The 22,862-nt window shown below is 37.4% G+C and overlaps 2 protein-coding genes across 4 annotated transcripts in view; one reads left to right on the top strand and one right to left on the bottom strand.

Annotated features, from left to right (window-relative positions):
- The window catches only part of TMEM108 (transmembrane protein 108), a 276,598-nt gene that overhangs the window by 242,378 nt on the left and 11,358 nt on the right, over positions 1 to 22,862 (bottom strand). The window lies entirely within an intron of this gene.
- Positions 1 to 22,862, top strand: part of NPHP3 (nephrocystin 3) — a 28,997-nt gene that overhangs the window by 3,916 nt on the left and 2,219 nt on the right. For 2 of the 3 annotated variants that reach the window (XR_013947843.1, XM_080583495.1), the window contains exons 4-26: positions 1,186 to 1,338; positions 2,624 to 2,757; positions 2,989 to 3,149; positions 4,986 to 5,133; positions 5,701 to 5,775; positions 6,308 to 6,487; positions 7,881 to 7,984; positions 8,396 to 8,510; positions 9,384 to 9,527; positions 10,085 to 10,182; positions 10,649 to 10,751; positions 11,367 to 11,449; positions 12,471 to 12,609; positions 13,430 to 13,594; positions 14,283 to 14,380; positions 15,201 to 15,323; positions 15,741 to 15,930; positions 16,071 to 16,312; positions 16,458 to 16,553; positions 17,476 to 17,551; positions 18,027 to 18,154; positions 20,325 to 20,565; positions 22,348 to 22,473. Coding sequence is in view for 2 of the 3 variants with exons in the window: in XM_080583495.1 (XP_080439621.1) it covers positions 1,186 to 1,338; positions 2,624 to 2,757; positions 2,989 to 3,149; positions 4,986 to 5,133; positions 5,701 to 5,775; positions 6,308 to 6,487; positions 7,881 to 7,984; positions 8,396 to 8,510; positions 9,384 to 9,527; positions 10,085 to 10,182; positions 10,649 to 10,751; positions 11,367 to 11,449; positions 12,471 to 12,609; positions 13,430 to 13,594; positions 14,283 to 14,380; positions 15,201 to 15,323; positions 15,741 to 15,930; positions 16,071 to 16,312; positions 16,458 to 16,553; positions 17,476 to 17,551; positions 18,027 to 18,154; positions 20,325 to 20,565; positions 22,348 to 22,473 (3,122 nt within the window). In the remaining variant the exon portion in view is untranslated. The remainder of the gene's footprint in view (positions 1 to 1,185; positions 1,339 to 2,623; positions 2,758 to 2,988; positions 3,150 to 4,985; positions 5,134 to 5,700; positions 5,776 to 6,307; positions 6,488 to 7,880; positions 7,985 to 8,395; positions 8,511 to 9,383; positions 9,528 to 10,084; positions 10,183 to 10,648; positions 10,752 to 11,366; positions 11,450 to 12,470; positions 12,610 to 13,429; positions 13,595 to 14,282; positions 14,381 to 15,200; positions 15,324 to 15,740; positions 15,931 to 16,070; positions 16,313 to 16,457; positions 16,554 to 17,475; positions 17,552 to 18,026; positions 18,155 to 20,324; positions 20,566 to 22,347; positions 22,474 to 22,862) is intronic. The other variant, XM_080583496.1, reaches the window with a different exon arrangement.

Genomic DNA, 22,862 nt, shown 5'->3' with positions numbered 1-22,862 from the left:
AAGGATCCAGAAGAGTACAACTGAAACCAGAGGGAATCTTAGACTTAAAACTATGGATGAAGAAGTATCCCAGTCTCTGCTACTGTACTTTTCAAAGTAGCAGATATAGATATTTAACATGAACTGGCCAAAAGAGTAATTTCATTGAAGAATTTTTTGAAAGGGAAACCCTAGCAAACTTAATGATACAAAAGACAAAGCATTGTATATACCATAAAAGGTATTTGATAATACGGGAGGGATTCAGATAGGTATGTGATCAGTTACGTCGCTTTGTATCTGATTCAAAATTGAGCAGTAAGCGTAGCAGACAGTTAACACCTTGACACTGTTAAGGATTGCTACCATTTACTTCTTGCACCATGAAGGGTTACTGAGGAAACCCTGCATTCAAGTGCTGTTGCATAACGTGCTTTGCTTACTGAGATATATCAACAATCACATCTTGTCAGCAATATTAATATGTGATGTTTAAAACTAGAAACATTTCAAAATGCAGTGATTGTCTCCTTGCATAGCAATTGTCCATTTGAACTGTAGTGGTACAGATAGTCTTCTTTTATATAACTTTTTGGCCTTTTGTGTTAAATTCATTTTTGAATTCATACTTCCCTTCTTATGTTTTTGTAAGTCTTTTTCAATTTCACAGTTTTCTCCACTAAAGATTATTTAGTGTTTATATAGTTCAGCAGAAGCACAATCCGGGTGTATTATGAAGAGATGCTGCAAAAGCTGTCTCACACAGCACAGAAAATGTATTTCAATCCTGACTTAGAGCCCCTTTGCATTCTTTCAGCTCTGGAACATTCCTGAACAAAAGTAGTCAATTTTGTGATGTGTACAAATGACTGCAGCAATACTGTGAACTGTTTTACTGATTTGTAATCCAAGTCAGCATTTGAACCCAATAGATGTGAGCAATCCAAGTAATAACAAGTAATAGCAAATAACCACATCCTTTATGAGGATGGTTTCCCAATAACTTCAGACAAACACTCGTTTAGAACTACAGGACACGGAGGTGTGAGCAAATCTGATAAAGGAGGAAAGAAAAAAAGATCAGTACCATGTGACAGTAGATTTCAGATTTCAGCTGGAACATTTAAGACTGATTACTTACTTTTTTAAATGATAATTAAGGGAGGTTTTTGTTTGTTTGTTTTTCTTTTTCTTTTCCATTTTTAGCTGCTGGGGCACAATCTGAATATTGGACTGGAGGAGCCCTGGGAAGTGAGCCATCCATGGGTAGTATGATGCAGCTTCAGCAGTCTTTCAGAGGGCCTGAATTTGCTCATAGCTCCATAGATGTTGAGGGACCATTTGCAAATATAAACAGAGGTAAGTAATGGCGGCCTGTTTTGCTGGGATTGTATGCATTTATGCCATTTTTTTTTCAGTCCATTTTTAGCTAATTTGACTAAAGGATTATTTGGAAAGTTTCTTTGCAAAAATAAAAGGAATCCGTAGTTTTAAATAGCAAGTTGCATTTAATATATATAACTATGATACGTGCAGTAGTGATTTTAGCAAACAGCAGTGAACAGTGCCTATTTGTGAATAAACCAAATACTTTGTTCTTCATGTTGATTAAGGAAGATAGTTACCTCTTTCAGTGTCTGCTGGGATTCTTTTTTCCAGTTTGATTCAAATCTCCAGCTTCCTGAATGTGGATGTTACATTGGTATTAGCATAAGCTATATCTCTGTTTTCTCGCTGGATTTTGCATAGTTTCTGACTCTGATTAGGGTGCTGTTCATTTAAATCTGATTGCAAGACCGAGATGTATACTTCTTTACATGAATCAGTGTTAGATATTTTGTTATCGATAATTGTTGCTTTTGAACTTTGTTTCCCAAATAGCCTATTGCAAACGGGGTTCGGGTTCTCTATTTTCCCTCACTGTTGTCCTGGCCCTGGAACCCCTCGTGCATCGCTGTTCCTCCCTTTTTTCCTCAGTCCTTCAAGCTCTGATTCAGACGTCTCTGCCTGCAAAGTGGGAGGGGAGGGTCTGCTCTGTGATGGTGACAGCTTCATATACTAGACCTTTCATCGTGCCAGGTGGTACTGAAAGGGAAGCCTATTCCTGGCTTGAAAGAATGTTCAACCACAAAATAGAGAGCCTAAGAAAGTTTTAAAATTCATTACTTCTATAGGGAATTGATGTACAGTACAAATATAGAAGGCTATTGACTTTATATCAAGAAGAGGCACTTCCCGTAATGTTTCACTGTCGTTAATTAACATGGTCTAATTGAAATACATGTAGATATGAGGAAAAAAAAAAGAGTTTGATTGTGTTTTTATTTCTGCATATTTTATCTATTTTACAGCTGTTGACTTGATTTTTGTACATACGTTTCATCAATGCTATTTTAAATGAAATATCATTTTAATGATAATACACGTTTAACAATATCTCTTTGCCACATTATCAAATTACATGACGTTATCAGATGGTATGTGTTCTCTAAATTCAATTTTAAAAAAATAAAAATAGAGTAAAAATGTTACTACTATTTTAAACAAAATGTAGTATTAATGATGTTAAGAGGTGATGGCTTATCCATCATCCAGTGTAGTCAATGTGGAGATCTCTAGACTTTTTTTTTTTATTTATTGGCAGATGACTGGGATGCTGCTGTCGCCAGTTTATTGCAGGTTACTCCTCTGTTTTCTCACTCTCTGTGGAGTAACACAGTAAGATGTTTTATTATTAATACTGATGAGACTCAACGAGAAGTGGAGATCTTCATTAAAGTGAGTACCTCACAAACCTTTTGTTTCCATTGGGATACTTATTCAGAAATTTGTCCAATATTTCTTGAAAGCTTTAGTAGCTGTATCCTAATTTCAGTGAATTCAGAGAAAGTCTTTTCAAGGACTTCAGGGGAAGAAACTGCATAGACAAAAAAAAAAAAAGGGATTTATCTAGTAGGTCCTTGATGCTATACAGATTTATTACTAAAGCAGTTTCAAATTTTCTTTCAGAACTACTCACCAAAACTTCAAAGAATCTGTGAGACAATGGGCTACTTCTTTCAAGTTGTTCATTTTCCAGCAGAAAATGAAAATCATTTTAAGGATGTAAGAAAATGGGAAATTGAAAAAAGTTCATTAGTCATTTTGCTCCTACATCTAACTTTGCCAAGGTAAGTATTTTCCAGACTGGTAAAGTAAATGGAAACTGGTAATTTATGCAGAGTGCATAGCTTATTAGAATGTATGAGATCCTTTTCTCAGTACATTTCCAAAGATATTATCTTCTAAGTCGTACTCCTTCAAACTTCGAGTTTACTAGTGCACACAGTTAAAAGAATGTATCAGTTTTGGTCATTTACTTTTTCCTATATCTTTAGATTCTGTTAAAATTCAGCATGAAAGATGCCTTCATAATAAGGAAACGCTTTGCTTTCCAAGATCAGCTCTCTGCTGTCCCGCTGGTCCCTCACATGGCTGGCATGAATGTCTTCAGTGTTTTTCATTTACTTATCTATCCTTACATGTGCCTTGATTTTACTCTGTCACACATTATTTTCTATCTCTATCACCTTTTTGGACTAATTTCATGGCTCCTCGTTGTGGTACCTTATGCTAGCTTTCTACAACTTAATTTACTAAACTCATGATATTTTAAGACACACGGTGGTGCAATGTTTTCTATTTGTTCGGTAAGTTATGGCCTAACCTTCTAGAAGAAGACACTTAAATTTCTAAATGAAAAACCCTGAACTGAAGATATTTTTAGAATTGTGTTTCTATGGTGTATTTGGGAATTTTGGGCAGAGAGTTTGATTTTGGTGGTTTTGGGGGAAGTAGGGATAAATTTTGCTGAAACAAGAGATTAGAAAACATAAAAATTAAAGATTTTGGAGTGGTCATTCCAAAACATCTGTATGAAAGTATAAATCTGAAAATACTGATATGCTCTAAGTTTCATAGTTGGGCTAGATTTTGAACTCTGGGGATTTCACAGCTGTTGCTTTATTAGAGTATTAACTAGACCTACTGTTTCTGTAAGTAAAACCTGTTTCCCCAGAGAACTAAAGGCTGGCTTAAACACTAGTTGACAAGATTTATAGCAGTGGAGTGCATGAGGGAACAGCAAGGTACCACAGATGATTTTGATTTGTTTTCTTAGAGGAATTGGGCTAGAACTGCCGTACATTTATGCTCTGAGAAAGTGTCTGCTGCTGAGGAGCCATTGCCACCTCAAGGGGACACTGTTGCCAAATAACCCAGTGTTATGTGTGTGGGTCACAAGTGTTTAAAAAAAAATTCTGCCAACAGTGTTCACTTATTTATTTCTTTTATAAAATCTATGACGAAGCTCAAGGTACTCATATGAAGAAAATAAGAAAAAGACAGAGAAATCCTGTCTGCTACTGTCAGCATCCCCAAGTTGTATAGTCCTTTTTGTGGAACAGCAATAGATTGCTGGGTGTGATATCCATGGAATCACTTCTTCCACACATATTAAGTACTTTTCAGATTGGAGGAGTTTAATTCTGCTTTTCAACTACTGTATACTAAGAGACTATCCTATGTCTCACAAACACTACAGGACTTTTCCTTGTAATGTATATTCTTTCTTCAAAGAATAGAACAGCCTTCAAAGAAGTAACAGCAAAACATATATATGATGCTTGTTAATCATGCGTGAATCCATGTTCTTTCCTTGCAAGACAATTATTTTTCACTCTGCATATTGGTATGACAGGAAGATCAGCTTTTAATTTACAAAGCGTTAGCCAAAGAATTAATGGTTTTAATATTTATAGTATAAGTAGCATACATTTTTCATATAACTGATCTTTGCTTCAGGGTTTATCTTAAGTTCTCAGATGAAATATTTGGTCGTCTGTGTTGTAAATAGATATGACTTTTGAATTAGATTTTGCAGTGAAACCCACCTTCGGAGCTTGTGTTGATTGAGCTATTTACTACAGCAGTGTAATATAGCACAAGAATGCTGATTTCCAATCTAGTTGTTTGTTGGAGGACTGTGAAGAAGCCTTCTTGAAAAATCCCGAAGAAAAACCCCGTCTGATTTACCACAGAATGGATGATGATGGAGTCAGCCCAGGCTCAGTGCAGCAGTTAATTGAGCAAATTTCTTGTGTGAACAAAGCAAAGGTACAGTATTTTAAAGGCTGTTGAATTTTGAAAGGCTTACTTTCTTGCCGTAACTAAGATCAAGTGCTAGTAGTCCCAGATATTTGGAGAAATTTCATTATGCTTATTGCTTTGGATACTCATTATATGAGCAGGTAGATGAATCTGAAATTTATGAAGATTGTGAAATTTTCATTAGTGGGGAAAAAAAAATCCCGTTGCTTTTTTACTGAAAAAAAGTCCTTGTGTTATAGGGATGGAATTTCTCATCTGTGTTTAGCCATGTAAATGGCAAAGGTATTTATCTCAGGTCCCTCTCCAGACACTGCAGAGAGAAGCATATCTCCAGAGAGATTCCTCATATCCAAAAACAGATCGGTGGCCTATCATCTCTCTCTGTATAGGGGGCTGTTAAGAACAGCTGAGACTAAATGCCCAACTTCTAAATGCTTAGGTAAAGTGAATCCTACCTAAGGAGTACAACAGAATGGAATTTAAATGTGTTGCAAATTGCTTTTGTTGGAAGTCCTAAATATTGTTTCCAGTTGGATTCAAAGTTGCTTCATGCATTGTCATCTATCTTTTCAGATGATTGATCATGTGGGAGGTGTGGAGGAAGGATCACACAAAATCTATACTTGTGTAGAAAAGATTATTAAACAGGTAGGGTACCTGATGCATTTCAGCTTTTTCTGTTCCATCTCTGATTTATGATCTCAGATACTGTCAGTGATTGCAATATGCCGCGTCAGTGTAACTCAAAGGGTCTTCTTGTGTTTTATCATTCATACCTGGCAAGCAAGGAAAACTTAAAGTGGGGAAAAATTATCCTGAACTGAGCACTGCTTTTATGAACAGAAGGAGAAATAACAGAGCAAGGGGTCTAGTGATGGGCTAAATTCTTTGTTAACATGATGTTCCATATCCTGGGATAATGAAAGATCACATAGCTGATTCTCAGTATCCTTCCCTATTGTGAGTTGCTTCTACTTAGAGAAGACTAAAACCGGTATATTGAGACCTGTGTGTTTAGAGTTCACTTGGATTCATCTAATAGCTCATTTAGTTACGTTCTCTGCTGGCATGAAAGAGAATGAGCATATTGCACACAGTGGCACTGAGAATAACGCTATATGTGCCCGTACTTTTAAGATTTATAGTTGTAGTTGTTTCCATGCAATTTTCTTTTACTCAGGATATATTGGGCTGTGAAATGACAGAACCAGAAGGCAAAGATTTGGGTAATAAGGAAGAGTCCACTGCTCCTGAAGAAGAAGTTTTTGGTGATGTCTTGTGGGATGCACATGATGAACAAGAACAGATGGAAGCTTTTCAGCAGGCCTCTAATTCAACATGTGAGCTGGGATTTGAGAAAGTAAGTATACTGGAAATGTATATGGATGAAGAGAAAGCCATCGCTTGTTTCCATCTCTTGTGAGGCAAGATGTAGTTCTACTAAAGAAGTTGTGTCTGAGAGCCTCCTAGGGGCTGCTACTCCTTAGGCTAGAAGAAGCCATATGTCTTATGTAGATGGCATATTTATTTTCTGGGAGAGATGCCAGTTTGCCTCTTGTTGAATGGCATTGATGAAGAAGCAGTTTTTGTTTCTACAGTGAGGAAAAGAACCATTGTGTGCCAGAAATAGTGTCCTCCAGCTAGACTTCGGGTGTCATTAGGAAAAACTCTGAATGTCTTTTTTTAAACGGAAATTGGAGCTCTGTCTTGACAACTGGAGTTAGGCTTTCTGCAGATGGCTAATGAAAAATTTCACCTCATTGTACAACCATACATATGTGAGAATAATATCAGAAATTTAAAAGTAAAGAGCTGCTGAATAAGTCAGTATAAAATAACTTTTTTGAAACTTGGGGGTGCCAAGAACGGATGTATATATAGAGAAAGTAGAATGAATGTAGGAAGAAAAAATGTTGAAGTGGTCATGGAAAGTGATGTCACAGTTGAATTGGGCAATATTCTTTGATGTTAGGACGTAATGTAAGGATGCAGTTTCTATGTTAATGGGTTTAAGGTATTAGGATCCCTATGTTATTAGCACAACTTATTCTTTTACTTCATTGCTCATATATTAACAAGTGGTTGGAGGATTGTGCCACCTTTACTACATATTAGAACCGTAAAATAGAATGTTAAAAGGAAAGATACGTATGTGTATCGTAGTGTGCCTCCACTTCTTGTTTGCAGACAAAATATTTCTCCTAAGTGAATGAAGGGTGTGTGGTTTTTTGTTTGTTTGTTTTGTTTTAAATCGTTCTGAGCTCTGCTATAACATTCTTGGCCATTCATGTGGTGAAAGAAAGCTTTGTGTGTGTGTGCGCGCGTGTGCTTTACAGCTTCATAATGTTATGGCAGATGCAAACTTTGAAGGCTTTGTCCTGACAAACATATCCAATACAGTAGAGTAGATGGGGCATGGTGTGTGTTGGGGAAAGGCTGAATTAAAATGACACCCAAAGGCTTTACTATATTAATACCAGTTTGGTGTACTAGCACTGAAAGTCCCTACTAAATCAAGTTTTGGAAAAAATGTTCATATACTTTACATTTTCTTCAAAAGAGATGATAAATTTTGTGGTTTAAATGTTTCATTAAAAAGTTCTTTCAATCTGCATTGAGTTATATTTTAGTGTTTATTACCCTACTTTAATAAACTTGTACATACATTTAGTTTTTAGATGGTTTACAATAACAAGTGGCGTATTTTTTCCTTAAACAGTAGAATATTTGTAATGGTTGTGTCTTTTTTACAGTACTTTGAACGTCTAAATGACCTAGTAGCAGCACCAGCTCCAATTCCACCTCTGCTTGTATCAGGAGGACCAGGTTCTGGGAAATCTCTCCTTCTGTCAAAATGGTAGTGACATTTTATTTTTTTTTACTGAAATAAAGGGAAAGAAAGATCAGACCCAATAGTTTATCATAGAAATCCTTTTTATGGTCACTTGTAGACTATGATAGGATTGCTGCCATTAAAATAAATCGATAGTGCCATTACTTTTAACAAGCTCAGTATCATGTGACTATCCATTGCCATGAAGGGCATTTGTTAATGGCTGCCAGTACTGGGGAGAGCAAAAATGGAAATGGATAAAAGATTCGATTATAGCTCAGAAAACATCTACCCAATTTTGTAAAGTAAATGCCGATCACCTCTTCTAGCTCAGACATTCTACCCTCTTGGCAAAACTGATTATTTTTGAGTTATATGTGCAAAAATGTAGTCTGTTAGATATTTTTGTTTGTTTGTTTTTGTTTTTCTCTTTAGGATTCAGCTGCAACAGAAACATTCACCAAACACTCTAATTCTTTACCACTTTGTTGGGAGGCCCATGTCTACCAGTTCAGAATCTGCATTGATAATTAAACGCCTTACTTTAAAGGTATGCTACATTATGACATTCCCTGCATTGCATGATTCCTTGGAAAGTGATATTGTCTCTGTGTATGCCAGAAGAAAAACTTCTACAGGTTTTTCTACATCCAGTACAAGTAATGAAAGTGTAAGGCATTATAGAAGGGGGGAATCTGATCCTACACATTGAATGAAGATCCCTTAAATTGTATCTCTGGGATATGCATAATAGTTATGCTTCTAGTGACCAATCTTGATGGCTTATAAAGCCATAAAAGCTTCTTCCAAACTTTTTTTTCCCATCTGGCTGATGAGAGAGGTAGGTGGTTTCTGTTCTATGTATTTAGAAACCTGAGGCTGTATTTGCCAGTTGGCACAGTATTGGTCCTAGACTAGTCTCTCTAAAAAGCTAATTTATTTTTCCATTGTGTGTTAGATCAGGTGGAATATATGTAAATGTGCGATATATGGAAATGAATGAGGAGTATTTTTCTGCTAGGGTCTGAGCTTTCTTTTTCCTCCAGATGGTGGCAGAAAGGACCTCACAGGACTAAAACCTTTAGATAAATCGTGTGCTCCTTGCAATTTTCTCATGTATTTCAGAAGTCTGCCTTTTTTAACCTGTGCAACTTTTAAGTCCTTTTAAGTCTCCAGATCCCTTGTCCACTGTGTGAATTCTAGTTATCTCTCTAGAATTTATGTAGTGAGTTCAATAAATATTATTTGTTCTGCATTTGCTGGCTTTCTGAATAAAGTAGAAAAAAAAAAATCCTGTGTGAATTTGACTAGAACAATTACCCCAAGATTTTACGATTTTTTTTCTCGTGTCTATAGGTCTGTCTTCAACTCTGTTAGTTGATTTTTAAGGTAGAATTTGTTATGTATGTTTACAATTTTGCAGCTTATGCAACATTCCTGGTTAGTGTCACCTCTGACCTTGGATCCAGCTAAACTTCTGGAAGAATTTCCACGTTGGCTAGAGAAACTTTCTGCACGCCATCAGGGCAGCATAATTATAATTATTGATTCTATTGACCAAATACAGGTATGTTTTCAAAATACTTGTCATTTGTCAGTCCAAAATAAACTTTCACTACTGTAATAAGTTCAGCTATATCTATGTAACAGAAATATTAATGTTTGCTTTGCTGTGAAGAGCACATGTAAAAATAATTTGCAATAAGTGCAGATGAGTTAAAATAGTCAGTTTTATAGATGAAATTTGTATTTTATGGGTGTTTGCTTGCTTGCTTGTTTTTAATTTTATTTGCCTGAACACATTTATTTTTGAGTAGCCCAGGTACATTATTTACGCAGATGTTTGTTGCTGTGAACTACTTACTGGGCCTGTAAATTGCCCAGTTTTTATGAGGTGAACACTGTAGCAATAGTATTCTGTCTGCTTTATTTAATGTTCAGTCGTGTTGATAAGTATTAATGGATCATTTAGTACTGTTTCAAGAATCAGATCATGAACAATTTGTAAGGACACCGGAGAATTCAAAACTCCATTCTCTGAGCTGTGCAATTAATGAAACCTATCAACTCCTGGCATTTGTTTTGAACAAGTCTTGTATTAAATAATCAAAATTTGTTTTTAAGCAAGCTGAAAAGCATATGAAATGGCTGATAGATCCCCTGCCAGTGAATGTGAGAGTGATTGTATCAGTGAACGTAGAAACATGTCCACAAGCTTGGAGGTATGTTACATTTCTGAGATGTTTCACAGTAGCCTTGCTTAAAATAATTACAGTTACTAGTTTAAGAGCAAATGGTCAGATTTATTAAGGCCTGGAGATGTAATCAATAGATAAGGTTTTGCAACTGTTGTGGAGGAGGAAAGCTCCTCTGTTGCAACTGCAGCTTTTACCTGTTGTGAAACCAGATTTTTGTTTTACTCTGATGGACCTATCCACATGACTCTATGTGAGAGGATCAGTCACGTGCACATCAAGAACTGCAATACTGTGATGTAGATCCAGAATAAGGGTAAAAGTTGAAATTGGCTTGTGATGACTAGAATTTCTTAGTAGCAGGGAGTAAGTTCAATTACTGGTTTCATATCAATCTTTAAAAAGCCGTAGAACTTTGATGTCATTTTTTTTTCTTCTCCTCTTGTGTGCTATTTATTAAGTCTGAATATAATTTTGTTCTCTTTTATCAAAGGTTGTGGCCCACTCTTCATCTTGATCCACTGAATTCCAAAGATGTTAAATCTCTCATTAGTGCAGAATGTAACTCTGCAAATGTTAAATTGACTAAAGAGCAGGTATGTCTTTTGCAGTTTTTCTGAAGTACCTAACTCCACTATAACTTTTAATGAAAACATGGAAAGATGAAACAGTACAGCTGCCAAGAGAAAGTATTTTATTTAATTAACTAAATAGTACTGTTCAGCATAGAGTCTGAGTGTTTCTTTACTTTTTTTTTTTTTTTTTTGCCTTGTGGCTCATAGCACCAAAGCACAGATGGAACAGTGTAAATTATTAACAGGAAAACTGTACAGTCACACATATTGCTGTAAACATATTCTTTTCATTTTAGAATCATAGAAGGTTTAGTATTGCATAATAATATAACACTGTCTAGGTGGTGGAAAAATATTTTACCTCGTTCCCTTGAAAACTAATGCTGTATGGTAGTTCTCATTTTTAGAGATGTAATGAATAGATGCTAACTCTTACCCTTAAATTGGAAGGGAAACTTTAGCTTGTATTATGCCTGGTAAACCATGAAGTATTTTGTGCACTAGTTTCATGTCATACTCTTCAGATTTTACACATAGAAGCGTATCTAAAACTTCTATTTTCTTGTCAAATGGTGAACTTCATATTGGTGTCGTTAATTTTGTCTTAGCTTACAGATTTTGTTTAAAATCTTGTAGGAGAAGAAGCTTGAGAGACATTGTCGTTCTGCCACAACTTGCAATGCATTGTATGTCACTCTTTTGGGCAAAACCATTGCTTGGTAGGTACAGATGATTCTGCAGTTATGCTCATCACTAGCTTAGAAGGTTGAAAGTAGATTTGCTAGCATTTTGGAATATATTAATTTAATATAGAGTGAATCCCATTAAGAAAAAACAGCAGAACAGTGTATGAAGTTCACCCCTTCACTGACTGGGGAATGCAATGGGAGGAAAGATCAGGGAGTAAATAATCTCTGCCATTTTGATAAGAAGTGAATTCAGAGAGCTCTGACTATCATTCTGACTTCAACTCTTCTGTTTTTCTTCTATTTTTTTGTTGTTTCAAATATATCAGTTACTTAAATGCTTTTTAGTGGCATTTGGAGAATGTTGGTATTGTTTCATTAAATGGTTTAATTCAGGTCTGCTGTATTTACTGATGTACCAGATAGTTTGCCTCATAAATTTTAAGGCTGAAAGGGAGTTTAGCAATTGTTTAGTATAACATCCTGCATGTGGTATTTTGCTGTGTAATTTCTGCTGTGGAGAAAATTAATCTTCCCTCTTGTGCAACAGAATACTTTTAAGTGCGTTGGCTTAGTATTAACCTAGACTTCATCTTGTTGAGAAGGCTCCGTTTCTAATTTAGAGACTCACAGAAGATGATAATTTACTGTGGGTGATTTTCTTTCTTTTTTGTTTCTGTTTTGTGTTCTAGAATGCTTAATTGCTCTGGAAAACATGCTTTGTAAATGCATTAGGTGCAACAGCAACGTGAGGTTTTACCTTTATCCAACCTGATGTTCTTACTCTGTGCTCCTGCTGGAGGAAAGAACACTGCAACATACTGTTTCTTGAAAATAAAAATGGTGCAGTTATTTAGAAAAATCAGAGAATATGATGGCAGGTGGCTTAAGAAATTCACCTCTTTTGGTCTTAATGTTGCCTGGTGCTGTGTACCTTATAAACCCAGTAGGAAATTCAGAGCATTTTTGACGCAGAGCTCTTTGGTAGTTTCAGTTCATCGTGCTCAAAGAAATGTAATATGCTAAAGCACGTCCTTTTTGTCCGTCTGCTCAGTGTTGGAAGTACAGGAAATATTGATGAAACCCTTCAACAGTGTTTCCAATGCCAAGACACAGTGTCCCTGTACAGGCTTGTTCTGAGATCAATTCAAGAATCATTGCGGAGTGATAAGGAGAAAGGTCTTTTGAGAGAGGTAAGCAGAGAATGATTTCTACAGGAAATATATATTCTTTACTGTAAAGAGTTTTTCTTAAATTAAAGGCAAATACTGATTCATATTAGTTCATATGTATGATTCAGAGGTTATGTCATTATTAATTACAGACAGGAAATTGTATTAATCTAATTTTATGTATTGCATAAGTACAGAACATCTGACTCCTCTGTGTTAAATTTAAACTAAATCATTATCTCACAGAACAAAACAGAACTTCTTCACTATGATGTGATGTAGAATCAGCACTTCCTTTGGTCCCCTGATCCAGTGATTAACTACATTAAGCATAGTAAATCTAATCAAAGCATGGTATCTTGTGAATTCAGGGCACAGCTTATTAGATTTTTGATTCCTCTTCCTGCTTCTGCAGAATTTCCCTGTTTAGTGGAATATTTTTTGAATTAGAACATGATACTCAACGATTGCAAGAAGTTCTTTGGTGCTGTCAGCATGGGGCTTTCAGCATATTTTACTTGGATTGAAGTTTTTTATGATAATGGAGTTACCTTTTCTCCAAAGTGTTTTAGAGGAAGATCTATGGAACCATTTGTTTGTCCCAGATGTCAGTTATTTGTCCCATTTGGTGCTTTATCTGTTAGAATATTGAACTAGTAGCACTGAGGATTTTTCTTTGAGGATAGAAAAGGGAAAGGGTTTATATAAATGTTTTTTTTTCTGTGTCGTGTAAAGTTATAGATGGTAATGCACGATGTTTTTCTTTGGATTTCAGTAATCTGAGATCTGCAGCAAATATTGCTGACTAACTGTGTAAGCTATTTTTTCTGCTTTACCTTAGATACTGTGTGTCATTGGTGTAAGCCACAATGGTGTAAGTGAATCAGAGCTGATGGAACTTTATCCTGAACTGTCTTCTGCTGTGTTAGCCTTGCTTGTTCACAGCCTGCACAAAATGTGTTTGCTGACATATGGCTGTGGTTTGCTAAAGTTCCAGCATCTCCAGGTAATTTTTTAAATTCTAAACACATGCAAGTGCAACTCCACCAATGCAAAAGCTTTGTACAGATTCTGCTCTTGACCATATTATGGTAAATGCTGGAGGCTTTTCAATCTGTTTTTGTTCACCCAACTTTACACCTGATTACATTCAGAGTTCATTTTCTCTTTCTCTCAGAGAAGTTAAGTTGCTTACAGATCCTTGCCTTATTACACCCCAAGTCCCTACTGTTCTTAAGATAAGTTCTGTTATTAACTAGGTAGCCTTTCATCTGCGTTTGCTCATCTGTTTTCCTTAACTTCTGGACTGATGTTAGAATCACCTTGAAAACTACTACACCTGTGTTACCATTATTGGTCAGTATAGTTCAGCAGTTAAAAACCTGGCATTTCGAGCCTTCAGAAACTTCCGACCTATCAGATGTTAACTCAGGGTGTCCCAGAAAACACTAGTTCCATAAAAACAAGCTGAATTGAGGGAGGGAGTGTTACCTGAATAACCAGAGCTTTGGTATAACATAAGACAATGTTTGTACTGCTTTTGGCATTGAAAGATTTTTATTATAACATGAGACTTGTTTAATTAAAAAGAGAAATAATCTTGCATAGCTCCCTGTGTGTTATCTGACTTAATAAGGGTGACTTACTAAACAAATGGAATGCATTCTCTTTCTCTCTCTGGTACTCTCTTTCAGGCTTGGGAGATGGTGCGATTAGAGTACATGGAAGAAGGTGAAAATGTTATTTCTGCCTATAGACAAAAACTAGTGGACTATTTCACCATGCAGCTAAGGTGGGTCATAATTCCTCAAGATGTACTGAATTGTAGGCTTTATGCCTCATGGATATTTTTGTTTTCTTTATATACCTCCTACTTGGTTTAGTAAATTACCACAGCAGTAGGACCCTACAATACCCTAATTGTCATTTGACCAGTTTATTGTTGATCTGTTGCTTTTTAATCTTGGAACAGATTGAGGACTTTATATTGAGGGGAATAGGCATGCAAAGAAATTACCGTGTGATAAGCTAGGGCATGAACTTATAATAGATCATTTATTTTGTGGTAACTGACCCCATGTAGATTTTTAACTCCTAGTAAATGCTGAGAAGTTTGAGGTTGCTTGGAACTTGAAGAGACAAGAGACTACCTATGTTTAGCAAGCAATAAGCTGAAAGGCTTACAAGTTCATGTCCATCTTGAAAACAGATTTGCATTTACAGTCCTCAGTTAGTGTGTCCCAACTGTGGGCTACTGTTTACTGCATCTCAGAGCGTGCACTGTTGGGTAACAGAAAGCCAGCAGGGCCACAGCGTGCTGTAGAAGGGAGGTACAAAAGGACAGTTCTTCAGGGCTACAACTCTGCTAGCTGGCACAGATTAGCCCATGTGGGAGGGAGGAGCAGCTTCCAGTGGGGTATCGGGGATTTCCAGGGCCCTCTAAGATGAAAATATATGAAGATGTGAGAAAACAGAGTGGATAGGTTTCATAGTAATCTGTCTGTTTAGATATTCAGGTATGGAAACTGTATACTTGCCTAGTTTTCCCGTCAAATCGATGAGTAGTATTTGGACTCTCAGAGTTCTTATTTTTATGGCTTTTCTTTCAATAGTCGAGACAGAGTGACTTGGAGAAGTGCAGATGAACTTCCCTGGCTCTTCCAACAGCAGGGTGACAAGCAAAAGCTACACAACTGTCTTTTGAATCTCTTTGTATCCCAGAACCTTTACAAAAGGTACAAAGGTGGCTGCTGTTTCGGCGGGTATAAACATTTCAAAGGGTTTTGTTGTTGTTGTTTTCATTTGTTTGGTTTTGTCAAGCACGTGAATAATTATTTCTTTGAAAATATAAATCAGAAAATGATAGATCAAGATCGAAGGAACTTGAATAGTAGAGCCTGAAATGTTAATGCACTGGTGACCCTGTTGTTATATAAATAACATATATTTTTTCTTTTCTCTTACAACTGGGGGTTTGGTAAAGGCGTAAATACTGCTGTTGAACTGCAGCGGTCTCCATGGATTGTCTCTGTAGACACTCCGTAGCATAAAGACAAAATTCATGCGTATGGCCCTATTCTTCTAACATAGCATCAGTTTGAATAGAGAGGTGTCAGAGATAAGATGAGCTTCTTATTTCCTTGTTAAAACAGGGGACATTTTGCAGAATTGCTGAGTTACTGGCAGCTGGTTGGGAAAGATAAGAGCTCTATGGCAGCTGAGTATTTTGACTCTCTGAAAGAATATGAAAAAAGCTGTGAGGGAGAGGAAAGTATGATCTGCCTGGCTGATCTTTATGAGACTCTGGGACGGTTTCTTAAGGACCTAGGTCTTCTCAGTCAGGTGAGTACATTTAGAGACTTGTAACAGCAAGGAGGCAAATTAAGCAGAGCTCAGTGTGTGCTTTCTGTTTCAACTGTTAAATTGTTGTGGTATATGAGATGATACCTGCTGCCATCATATTCTGAACTTTGTTGTTACAGGCTGTAGCTCCTTTGCAGCGGTCTCTGGAGATTCGAGAGACTGCACTGGATCCAGACCACCCAAGGGTGGCACAGTCACTTCACCAGCTAGCAGGAGTTTATGTTCAGTGGAAGAAGTTTGGGAATGCTGAACAGTTGTATAAGCAGGCACTGGAAATCTCAGAAAATGCTTATGGAGCTGAACATCCTCGGGTAGCCCGTGAACTTGATGCACTTGCCACCTTGTACCAAAAGCAGAACAAGTAAGATTGACTACAGTGGTGTTTTTGTTTCACATAGAAGTAACTTAACAGATTTTCTTCCTGAAGCCATACTGTTTCTGTAGTTCTTTTTTAGAGTTTCATTATGTCCAATGCAAAACTGAGCATCCCCTCTGTATTCTTGTAGCAGGCCACCCAGCAAGGGCCAACTTATGTGCTTAGTATTTCAACAAACTAAAAAGATAGAGGTGAAGGAGGAGCAGGTTCTGATGAAACTGAACAGGTAAAGGTCTATGGGGCCCGATGACATGCATTCCAGGGTCCTGAGGGCCCCGGCTGATGGGGGTGCCAAGCCTCTCTCCGTCGTATTTGAAAAGTCCTGGCAGTCAGGTGAAGTCCCTGGTGACTGGAAAAAGGGAAATATCACTGCCATTTTTAAAAAGGATAGAAAGGGGGACCCAGGGAACTACAGACCAGTGAGCCTCACCTCTGTGCCTGGGAAGATCATGGAATGAATCCTCCTGGAGGCAATGTCAAGGCACATGCAAGACAAGGAGGTGATTTGGGACAGCCAGCATGGCTTCACCAAGGGCAAATTGTGCCTGACCAATCTGGTGGCCTTCTACAATGCAGTGACTGCATCAGTTGAGAAGGGAAGACTGGGGTGACCTCATTGCAGCTTTTCAGTGCTTAAATGGGGCTTATAACAAAGATAGAAAGCAACGTTTTGCTCAGCCAGGTAATGATGGGACAAGTAGTAATGGTTTTAAAGTAAAAGAGTAGAGATTTAGATTAGGTATTAGGAGGAAATTCTTCACTCAGAGGGTGGCAAGGCACTGGGACAGGTTGCCAAGAGAAGCTGTGGATGCCCCATCTGGAGGTGTTCAAGGTCAGGCTGGATGGGCCCTGGGCAACCTGATCTAGTGGGTGGCATCCCTGCCTATGGCTGGGGGTTGGAACTGGGTGATCTTTAAGATCTCTTCCAACCCAAACCGTTCTGTGATCCTATGATTGTCTGGCCCCAAGCATTTTGGATATTCTTTATCTTGAACAAAAAGTGTGATTTTTTTTTTCTTTTTTTTTTTCCCCCACCTGGCAAGATTCTTAAATTCTCTTCAGATTTGTATGCTTAAGTAACTTAGAAGCTTTCCAGAATACCCAGCTACACTTGGCATTCTTCTAACACAGTAAATAACCGTTTTCAGATATGAACAAGCTGAGCAGTTGAGGAAAAAGTCCTTCAAAATACGCCAGAAAGCAGCAAGGCGGAAAGGCAGTCTGGTAAGGAAATATTTGATGTTTTTGTAAATGCTGTGGCTCTGTTAGAAAAGATGATGAAGTGTGTGTGCAGAGCTGACAGATCTGATACTGAAATGCTTTTGATAATTGAGGGCGTAGCAAGTGAAGTGGCTTAGCAGTGGCTTTGGTAACTGCCCTTTAAACTCTGCTGGAGTGAATCAGGGCAACTGATAGAGAGTTGAGAGGTAGAAAACAAGTAAGTGAGTCTATAAATTTTGGGGGTGCAGAGTTAATGATAAAATTAGCTGTCAAAATGGCAATGGAAAAAGGTGTTCCGTGGAGATAACTGAGGCCTTTCTCCTACAAATACTATTGAATACAATCCTTATTGCAGTGAATAATCCCAGTAACAGTATTATGTGCCATACTGAGTTTTTTTTCCTTTTTTTTTTCCTTCTTTTTATTATTTATTTCTTTAATAGTAATGGTGATTGGCTGACTTTGTGTTTTGATGTAGTGTGGCTTTGCTCTCCTGCGTCAAAGAGCCCTGCAATTGGAAGAGCTCACATTAGGCAAGGATACACCAGATAATGCTCGAACCCTCAATGAACTTGGAGTCCTCTATTACCTGCAGAATAATCTTGAGTAAGTTGTATTCATTGTGACATATCCACTGACAGGATGTCCACTCAGGGATCATATGTGGAAGCAAAGTGTGGAGAACTAGCATTAAATGTAGAGACACGATCAAATGCATTTTGTGGTGGTGTCCCTGACTCATTCTACTGTTTTTGTTTACTGTGAAATTCACTCATATTTTCTAGAGTTGATGCTATTAGTGTGTATGAACAACTCAGCGCATTTCCTGCATTCAGAATTGTTGTTTCACTGTTAAATTTAGCCTTAGTTGCAAATATTCTCTTTCAATGTATGCCCTACTCTACTCAGCTTCGCTATCTTGTCACCCTCCTTTGTGCTGTTCATCCTTGAACATCAAGATTGCTGGTGTTTCACATCACTTAACTTGCCAGTATTACAAGAAATCATGAGTTAAGTAATTATTCACTGCAGATGTAATTCTCAGGCTCTTACCCTGCAGGCCTTTTCAGGGCAAAAGATGACAGAGCAGCATGAAGGTGCTCTAAAAGCAGGTACAGTTAAGCAGGGGGTGTTGAAGAAGGGGAATAAAAGGTGCAGAGCAGTTCTGAACACATGGTTAGAGATTCTTCTCACCAGCTTCTTCAGTCCACAAAGCAGTCTATAAGGGGGTGTTGTGAGTGAATTCTAAGTCACCTTATGTCCTCCTCTCCTGAACTGAATCTTTCTAGGAAAGGAAGAAAGTGCACAGCAAAAAAACACAGAGTAACTTCCGGAAGTGTTTATATGTTCTTCCTATATCTGATGTTTAAGTTACCAGTAGTTGTTGGAAAACTACAAGAAGTATATTGTAATTTGGGATCTGCACGTCCTTTAAATGCTGTCTTTTTACAGTGAAGGCCTTGGTTTTTAACAGCTGCTGGAAATGCGTGTTTGTTTTTGTCAGTTCACCCTCATGAAGGCACACGAAGTGACTGATGATAGAGGAACACTCTCTTATCTCATACAGGATCATTTTATATTCCACACTGTTCATGTGTAGTTCCTGTCCAACACAACCTACTTTTAGAGTAAACATATTTCCACTGTTTCATGGCTAAGTGAAAGTACAGTCCTTGTTCTAGTGTAGGTTTAAGTCATTTTAATGGCTATTGTGTGTCTGTTCTGAATCAGCAAGTCCAAGATCGATCAAATTTTTTGGTCATTTGGTACAGTTAGAATGAAATGCCAGAAGGGTGTGTCACTAGCAGTTGCTATGTTTCGCACTTCATCTTCTAGTCCTTACGTAGGGAGAACACCTTTTGACACTTGTGTAAGAGCTTCAGAATTGAATGTACGGTCTTTTCCTTTCTAATATGAAATGGATTTTTTTGATTTACTGAACTAACCCGCTGGGAATAGAGTTACACAAAATTGTGTGTTTGTTAGGATAACAAACTACCTAGTTATAATGGATGCTGCCATTATTTTGTGGGAATCAGCCGTTGTTTGGGAAACTACTGCAAATCCATAACGGAATAGTAGCATACTGTACTGGTGAGATGAAAGGTGTGCTTTTGATAGGGAAACACTTGAATGGTGACATTAGAGAGAGTCTTTTCCACTCCGTCACTTCCAGACAGTTTCTATTATGAGAATCTATCTCATCACATATGATACATGTGATCATCTGATCATCACATCAAGCATCTTCCAGTCTTTTCCCTCTTTGGTATGAAAGCTATCTGCTGAACCCTGTAATATGTATTATATTCTTTTCAGTTACTTGAAAAATGTGTGATGGGTTTGAACCTTTACCTAACATTCCACTATTGCTTTATCAGTGAAAGTACTGGACTGCTATGAGGAGTTGCACAGAAGATATAACTTGAATTAAAGTAATGAGCAGCTATGGAGTTAGTGTAATGTTTACTGAAATCTGCTAGACTGGTTTTTCAGTCCTGTACAGGGGTGCTCCAGTACTACACTGGAATATATTAATTATCTCTGCCATTCTTATGGTTAGCCTGTGTGGCGGTGCTGTGTCTGGGATTTATAGTTTCTCACTGCTTAAATGAATTGCTGATCTGGCATTTGCTTATCTAGAAGAGAAAGTCTGTTGCCAGATGTGAGTATTTCTGCAATTTCCGAGGCTAAATTTATTCTGTTTCACACAGTCACTTCAGCTTGTACAGATGTTATCAGCTTTAAAATATTGTTTAATAAATGTGCTTTGTAGGACAGCAGAGCTGTTTCTGAAGCGCTCCTTGGAAATGAGAGAAAGAGTCCTGGGACCTGACCACCCAGACTGCGCACAGTCTTTGAACAATCTGGCAGCCTTGTACAATGAGAAGAAGCACTATGACAAGGCAGAGGAACTCTACGAAAAAGCTTTAGACATCAGGAGGAGAGCGCTGGCTCCAGATCACCCCTCCTTGGCTTATACGGTGAAACACCTGGCAGTGCTGTACAAAAAGATGGTAAGCACAACCCTGTTACCTTTACACATCGCCTAACATGGCTAATGCCTTGCCGTGTTACAGTCTTCAGTCCAAAAGGAGTGGGCCATGGGAATTGTGTCAGCTATCCATGTACACGCATGCATAAAAGATACAGTCAAGTGGCCTTAGTCTGTTTCCAAAAAGCCCAGTAGTGTTTTCAAGACACGCTTTGCTTAAAGGTAAGCCATTTTGAGTAATACCCTCAGTGTCCTGCATGCTTGGTATTCACCGTGAAGGAGAACTTCTGATCTGGTTAAAAGCTAGTGCAGTTATTGCAGTTGGAGAAGCTCTTGCTAGCTATATTTGAGTTCTCTACTGTCTGGTACATGATGTCCATATACAAGAGTTTAATGAGATGTGACTTGATGGGAAAATCATGTTTTGGGGTGTAGGAATAGTGTTTTTGTTTGTTTGTTTTTTAACATGATGACCTTGGTCTTTTCAATAAAATTGAGAATAACTTTTAAAAGCTCATGATGGAGATAGTGCTTTGAGGCTCATGAGGGAGACTGTACTTTCCAAATAAGCTGCATGACTAAGCCACTTCCAGCTTACGTTGATTCAGTGAAAGACGAGAGTTACTTCCCTGCTAAATACACTGTGTGCAGAAACAGTAGTCTAAACTTCTCCATGCTTCATCATTTTTTATGAATGTTTTATGAATATGTGCATGAGATGGTTTTGGATTCCGTGTTCTCTGCTCACTTCAGCTTATAATTTTTGATGCTGCTAGAAACTGCAAAAGCACTCAATATGCGGATCTAACAGCTCTTTTCTAGTTTGAATGAGCATAAGTTAAAATTCACGGTGAACTAGTGACACAGGAAGAGTAAAGGAAGAAAAGGGACAAGAATCAGATATAGAAAATGACAATTATTTATAGATAAGTATTTTTTCCAGATGAATTACTGATCATCTTTAGACTGTGGCATGGTGATGCTTTGAAAAAAATGAGAAAATTGGATTTGAATTTTGCAATTACAATGAAACATTATACAATGAAAGTTTGCAGTATTAAATGTGTCATTGCTGTTACATATGAGAATTCCCATTCTAATAATAAAAACCTCAGCACACTTCTCAAGTATAGCTGGTTAATGTGTGTGCCGATCCAAATTGGAAGGAAAACATATTTGCTGGAAAAAATAATCTACATAAAAACTAGTTGGAATATGATAGGAGAATTTTAGAGAAATCAGGCTAGAAACCAAGTTGTCAGTGTGATGAATGGGAACTGTCAGGTACTTGAAACTGGATTAAACACTGCAGCTGTTCCGAAGAACATGGTGCAGACACCACTGCTCAAAGTTAAGGCAGTTACATTACCATTCCCATATCATCAGTAAATTTCATCACTTTAGGTCTAAGAATAAGCTCTCTGCCCTCGTTTACGGCAGGATGAAGGTGCAAATGGTGAAAATTACTTGGATAAAAGTACAACTGAAAATTCGTTTTAACAGTCTTCTGAATGAGACACTTGTGGAAAGAAAATGAAATAAAAAAAAAGGAAGAAAGAGGCATAGCTATGAAACACATTAACTGGGAGTTGAATATGCTCAGTATTTTGGAAAATATTTTGGAAAGTCCTAACAAATATTCACAGTAAATAATCTGTGCAGAATATAACTATGAATTGACCAAAGTTAAACCCTTATTTGGAAACAGTTACAATTTGTCTAAGCTTTTCATTTAAAAAAGATTTTACCATCATCATTTTGATAAAAAAGGACAACCAAATTGTTTTTTCTGTGTTCTTTGTAGGGAAAACTCGATAAGGCTGTTCCTCTGTATGAACTAGCTGTTGAAATTCGACAGAAATCATTTGGCCCCAAGCACCCTAGCGTAGCGACTGCTTTGGTGAATCTGGCTGTTCTTTATTGTCAGATGGTAAGTTCTTCATGTCTTACATGTTTATTATTCCCATCTTAGACTTTTTTATGACTTGTACCTAAACGATACCAAAGTAACTTAATCACATTTTGAAGAGAACTCCTTATAGCACCTACAAATGCTTAGAATCCGTTACAAAAAATTGAAGGCATCTGCCTATCTGATTTTAAACAGTAATTAAAGCTGCTTCAGATAAAATTAAGGAAGTATAAGGAGTTGCATTTGGCAACTAAGAATTGTATGGTATGTAGACTGAGATTTTCAAAACTGCCTAGGAAAACCAGACCCTAAATGTGAACAGACTAATGGGAATGGGATTTGCAAGTAAAAGCCAGTAGCTTTGACAGTCTCAACTATACTTCTCATAATGCCAACAGCATCGAGAA

Source organism: Anser brachyrhynchus, assembly GCF_964034855.1.
Source record: "Anser brachyrhynchus genome assembly, chromosome: 2".
Classification (NCBI taxonomy): Eukaryota; Metazoa; Chordata; class Aves; order Anseriformes; family Anatidae; genus Anser; species Anser brachyrhynchus.
The sequence above is the reverse complement of the archived record's forward strand: the minus strand, read 5'-3'. Positions and strand labels throughout refer to the sequence as shown.